This window comes from Bombina bombina, chromosome 1, assembly GCF_027579735.1.
Source record: "Bombina bombina isolate aBomBom1 chromosome 1, aBomBom1.pri, whole genome shotgun sequence".
In the NCBI taxonomy this organism is placed as follows: domain Eukaryota; kingdom Metazoa; phylum Chordata; class Amphibia; order Anura; family Bombinatoridae; genus Bombina; species Bombina bombina.
In genome coordinates this window covers 1,190,207,709-1,190,211,859 of record NC_069499.1, presented here as the reverse complement: position 1 = coordinate 1,190,211,859, position 4,151 = coordinate 1,190,207,709, and the positions used below count along the sequence as shown (strand labels likewise).

The 4,151-nt window shown below is 43.4% G+C and overlaps 1 protein-coding gene across 1 annotated transcript; it reads left to right on the top strand.

Moving 5' to 3' along the window:
• The first annotated feature begins 1,001 nt into the window (after positions 1-1,001).
• Positions 1,002-3,332, top strand: FZD2 (frizzled class receptor 2). The gene is given in 2 exon segments (XM_053699966.1): positions 1,002-3,312; positions 3,315-3,332. Coding segments are annotated over 2 exon segments (1,662 nt in total). The 5' UTR covers positions 1,002-1,668.
• The last annotated feature ends 819 nt before the right edge of the window (positions 3,333-4,151 follow it).

The following is a 4,151-nucleotide window of genomic DNA, read 5'->3' as shown; positions in this document are numbered from 1 at the left end:
AAAGAAACACTTTTCCGGATTTGGGCCACATTGGATTGTGGCACTTGGAGTTTCAGGGAGATTGCACTCCATTTGCTGGCATCAGGGAGCCGCTATTACAATCAGGGAGACTCCCTGAACTTCAGGGAGAGTTGGGATGTCTGATATATGCCCCTATCAATCACCAGTTAGAGTGTAAGTAGCCTTAAAATAAAGTGAATTTTGCTTGTCCCGGTTTGTATATTGATATATAGCATTTTAAAATGCTAATCAGTGGCCTCATTACAAATAAATGGCAACAATCTGGATTATAAAAGTACAACACAATAGGAATTGTAATACTGAATATACATTTTCATGGTCTATACTACTGTGCAATAAAATAGTGATCTGCAATTACCTCAGAAATACAAGTTAAAACACTCCCTGCTTTTACCTAACCTAAACAATCAACACCTAAGCCTGAAAAAAAGTCATTTCATGAGGTCACCTCCATCTTCCCATTTTCATCTGATATTTATCCTGCTTATTTAATATGGAGAAATGTACAGTACACAGCCAAGCATATATACAGAGTACAGAAATATAACTGTAGTGAAGATTCACTGAGTGAAACATTCTCAGATTAAACAAACGACTTGTAAAATATCATCTGGAATTCAGTGTTTTTTAACCTCTCATTATTATATAATGATAAAAAAAGCTTCATATAGGGGGTCGTATGCCCAGTGAAGTTATGTAAATGTTTGTGCATAAACCATTGCTAAAGTTTGTATAACAAGAAAGCTAATATGCACGCTGCAGAGATAAGAAGCCAATGGACATTAGAGACGCATGTGAAATGCTGGTGCCATGGTATTTTAAGGAGAACTGTGAGGCATTGAGAAATAGGGTGGGGATTGTGCTGCTGTAATAAGATACTAAGTTAGTACTTTATGGGGTGGGGGCAGGGTCGCACTGTTCCCTGATCCTATAGACTTGCTGCTGGTTATCCCGAGGGGAAGAGTCGTGCCCCCCTCCACTAGTTGGTTACCTTGCGTTGATTGGTCAATGCTTTTTTTGGGAAGGGTTTCTGGGACCAGGGAAGGGGGTGAAGGGCGGTTTCAAGGCGGCCCCTTAGTTTTGGCCAAAGAGCAAACTCCGGTCCCGGGACAGAGGGCGCCTTGAAACGGAATGCTCCGGAGTGCGGAGATCAGCGGAGCACAAAGAGAAAGTGGTCAGAACCGAGTGAGCACACCCGGTACCAACAGAGTTAACAAGCCTTGGGTACGGTGGTCCAAGCCGATCTAAACAGAGCAAACAATAACGGAGGCCTCGAGTCAGTAAGCACAACGGAGCGAGTTACCGGTGATAATCTGGACGGTATTTACCCCGGGAAATTTGATCCAAGCGCAAAATAAGTGAACCGATCCGAGGCATCCTAATTCAACAGGTCGGTAGAAAAGAGCGTAACTTTGGTCAACAAATACGGACAGACCACAAGCAGTTGTCTGCAACTTCGTGACCTAACAGGGGGCCAGGAGGTAACCCAGGACAATCTCAATATAGAGCGGAGTGACGTGGTATAAGCAGATAAGAGGTTAAAGGCCTCGACCATAGAGACACAAGGACCGAAACTTTAGTGCAATTCGCCAGGCTGGCTGCAGTCATCTGGCTTTAAGAAACTGAATTAAAGACACTTCTGCAATCATGAAGGAGGCCACCACAGCCATTTCTTTCCAAATGTTGGTCGTTTTCGCCCTGAATCTCTTGGCTACTTCCCAACTGCATGGAGAAAAGGGTATTTCGGTGCCAGAGCATGGCTTTTGCCAGCCCATTTCCATACCATTATGTACAGATATTGCCTACAATCAGACCATTATGCCCAACCTGTTGGGTCATACCAATCAAGAGGATGCTGGCTTGGAGGTCCACCAGTTTTACCCCTTGGTCAAAGTGCAGTGTTCCTCTGAGCTGCGCTTTTTTCTCTGCTCCATGTATGCACCAGTTTGCACTGTCCTAGAACAGGCAATCCCTCCATGTCGTTCAATTTGTGAGCGTGCCCGGCATGGCTGTGAAGCCCTAATGAACAAGTTTGGTTTCCAATGGCCTGAAAGATTGAGATGTGAGAACTTCCCACGCAATGGTGCAGAGCAGATTTGTGTTGGACAGAACCATTCAGAAGATAGAGTTCCAACTTTATTGACAACTAGCCCACCCCAACATGGTACTCCAGGGCATCCAGCCTATGCTACTCCAGATCATCCCTTTCACTGTCCTAGAGTTCTAAAGGTTCCTACCTACCTCAATTACAGGTTCTTGGAGGAAAAGGACTGTGCAGCACCATGTGAACCAGCAAAGAGTGATGGTTATATGTTCTTCAGTCAAGAAGAGATACGTTTTGCCAGAGTCTGGATCCTTATCTGGTCAGTGCTTTGCTGTGCCTCAACCTTTTTCACAGTGACTACCTACCTAGTGGACATGCAGAGGTTCCGGTATCCTGAAAGGCCCATAATCTTTCTGTCTGGCTGCTACACAATGGTGTCTGTGGCCTACATTGCTGGTTTTGTGCTGGGTGACAAGGTAGTGTGCAATGAAAGCTTTTCAGAGGATGGCTACAAAACTGTTGTACAAGGAACTAAGAAAGAAGGGTGCACCATCCTATTTATGATGCTATACTTCTTCAGCATGGCTAGCTCTATTTGGTGGGTCATCCTTTCTTTAACATGGTTCTTGGCTGCTGGGATGAAGTGGGGCCATGAGGCAATTGAAGCCAACTCGCAGTATTTTCATTTAGCAGCATGGGCAGTGCCTGCTGTTAAAACTATTACTATTCTAGCTATGGGGCAGATAGATGGAGACCTTCTCAGTGGGGTTTGCTTTGTGGGACTCAACAGCATTGATCCCCTGAGAGGGTTTGTATTGGCACCTCTCTTTGTCTATCTTTTCATTGGAACCTCCTTCCTCCTGGCTGGATTTGTATCCCTCTTCAGGATTAGAACAATCATGAAACATGATGGCACCAAGACAGAAAAACTTGAGAGGCTTATGGTGAGAATTGGGGTTTTCAGTGTCCTTTATACTGTACCAGCAACAATTGTCATAGCATGCTACTTTTATGAACAGGCTTTTAGGGAGCATTGGGAACGTAGCTGGGTGAGCCAAAACTGTAAGAGTTTGGCTATCCCCTGTCCTCTTCAATACACACCACGCATGACCCCTGATTTTACAGTATATATGATTAAATATCTGATGACCCTGATTGTTGGCATCACCTCAGGCTTTTGGATCTGGTCAGGAAAAACTCTTCATTCATGGAGAAAGTTCTATACCCGGCTTACCAACAGCAAACATGGGGGGAGACCACAGTGTGAGCACTAAGGTTAATGTATTTCTTGTAGAAATCTCTAAACCAAGTCCACCATTGACTACAATTGCCCCCATCTTTATCTGGATCTCAACCAGGTTTTGTAGTTCATGACCCAACTGACCATTCTCAATACATTCAGGTACATCTCTCTGGAGTTGTAATTAAAACTGTACATATTTTTTTGTAAATGTAATTATATATTTCTATTTAAAATAATTTTGGTTGTTAAAAAGAAGAGAAGAACCAATGATTTTCTTAGGAAGTACAAGTTTGCTCTCTTTTTTTTTAAATGCTTAGTAGACTTGGCAGTGCCTTAAAATGGAGACACAAAGACTGTTTCCTGTTGGTTTTGGCTCTGAGTGGATATATACATATATTTTCCTGTTTTATTCAGCATTGCTCTGCTGAACTGTGGAATCTACCTATTTTTCATGTTCTTTAAAATTTCATTTGGAACGCAACCAAAGACTCCAAGATCTTTAGCTGCATGAGTGGTAGAAGATGTCCTCCTTAAACAGACATTGCTGTTGTGGTGTTTCCAAGCTTGACAACTCTAAGGGAATGCCTCACTGCTAGTACTGAAAAAGCACACTGAGCTGAACTTCTTATACCCTGTGCACGGGGGCCTATGATGCAGTAAACACTAGCCCTTCAAGTATGTTTCAAAGTTTGCATGTGTTTGCTGCAGACACAAGTTACTGAACTGGTGGCTTAATGGTGAAAAAAATCTGTCCAGAAGCTGATATTTGAGTGTGATGCAGCATGGGGGGGGGGGGGGGGTAATGGGGGTTGCCTGATTATATCTCCAGACTCTATATACTTT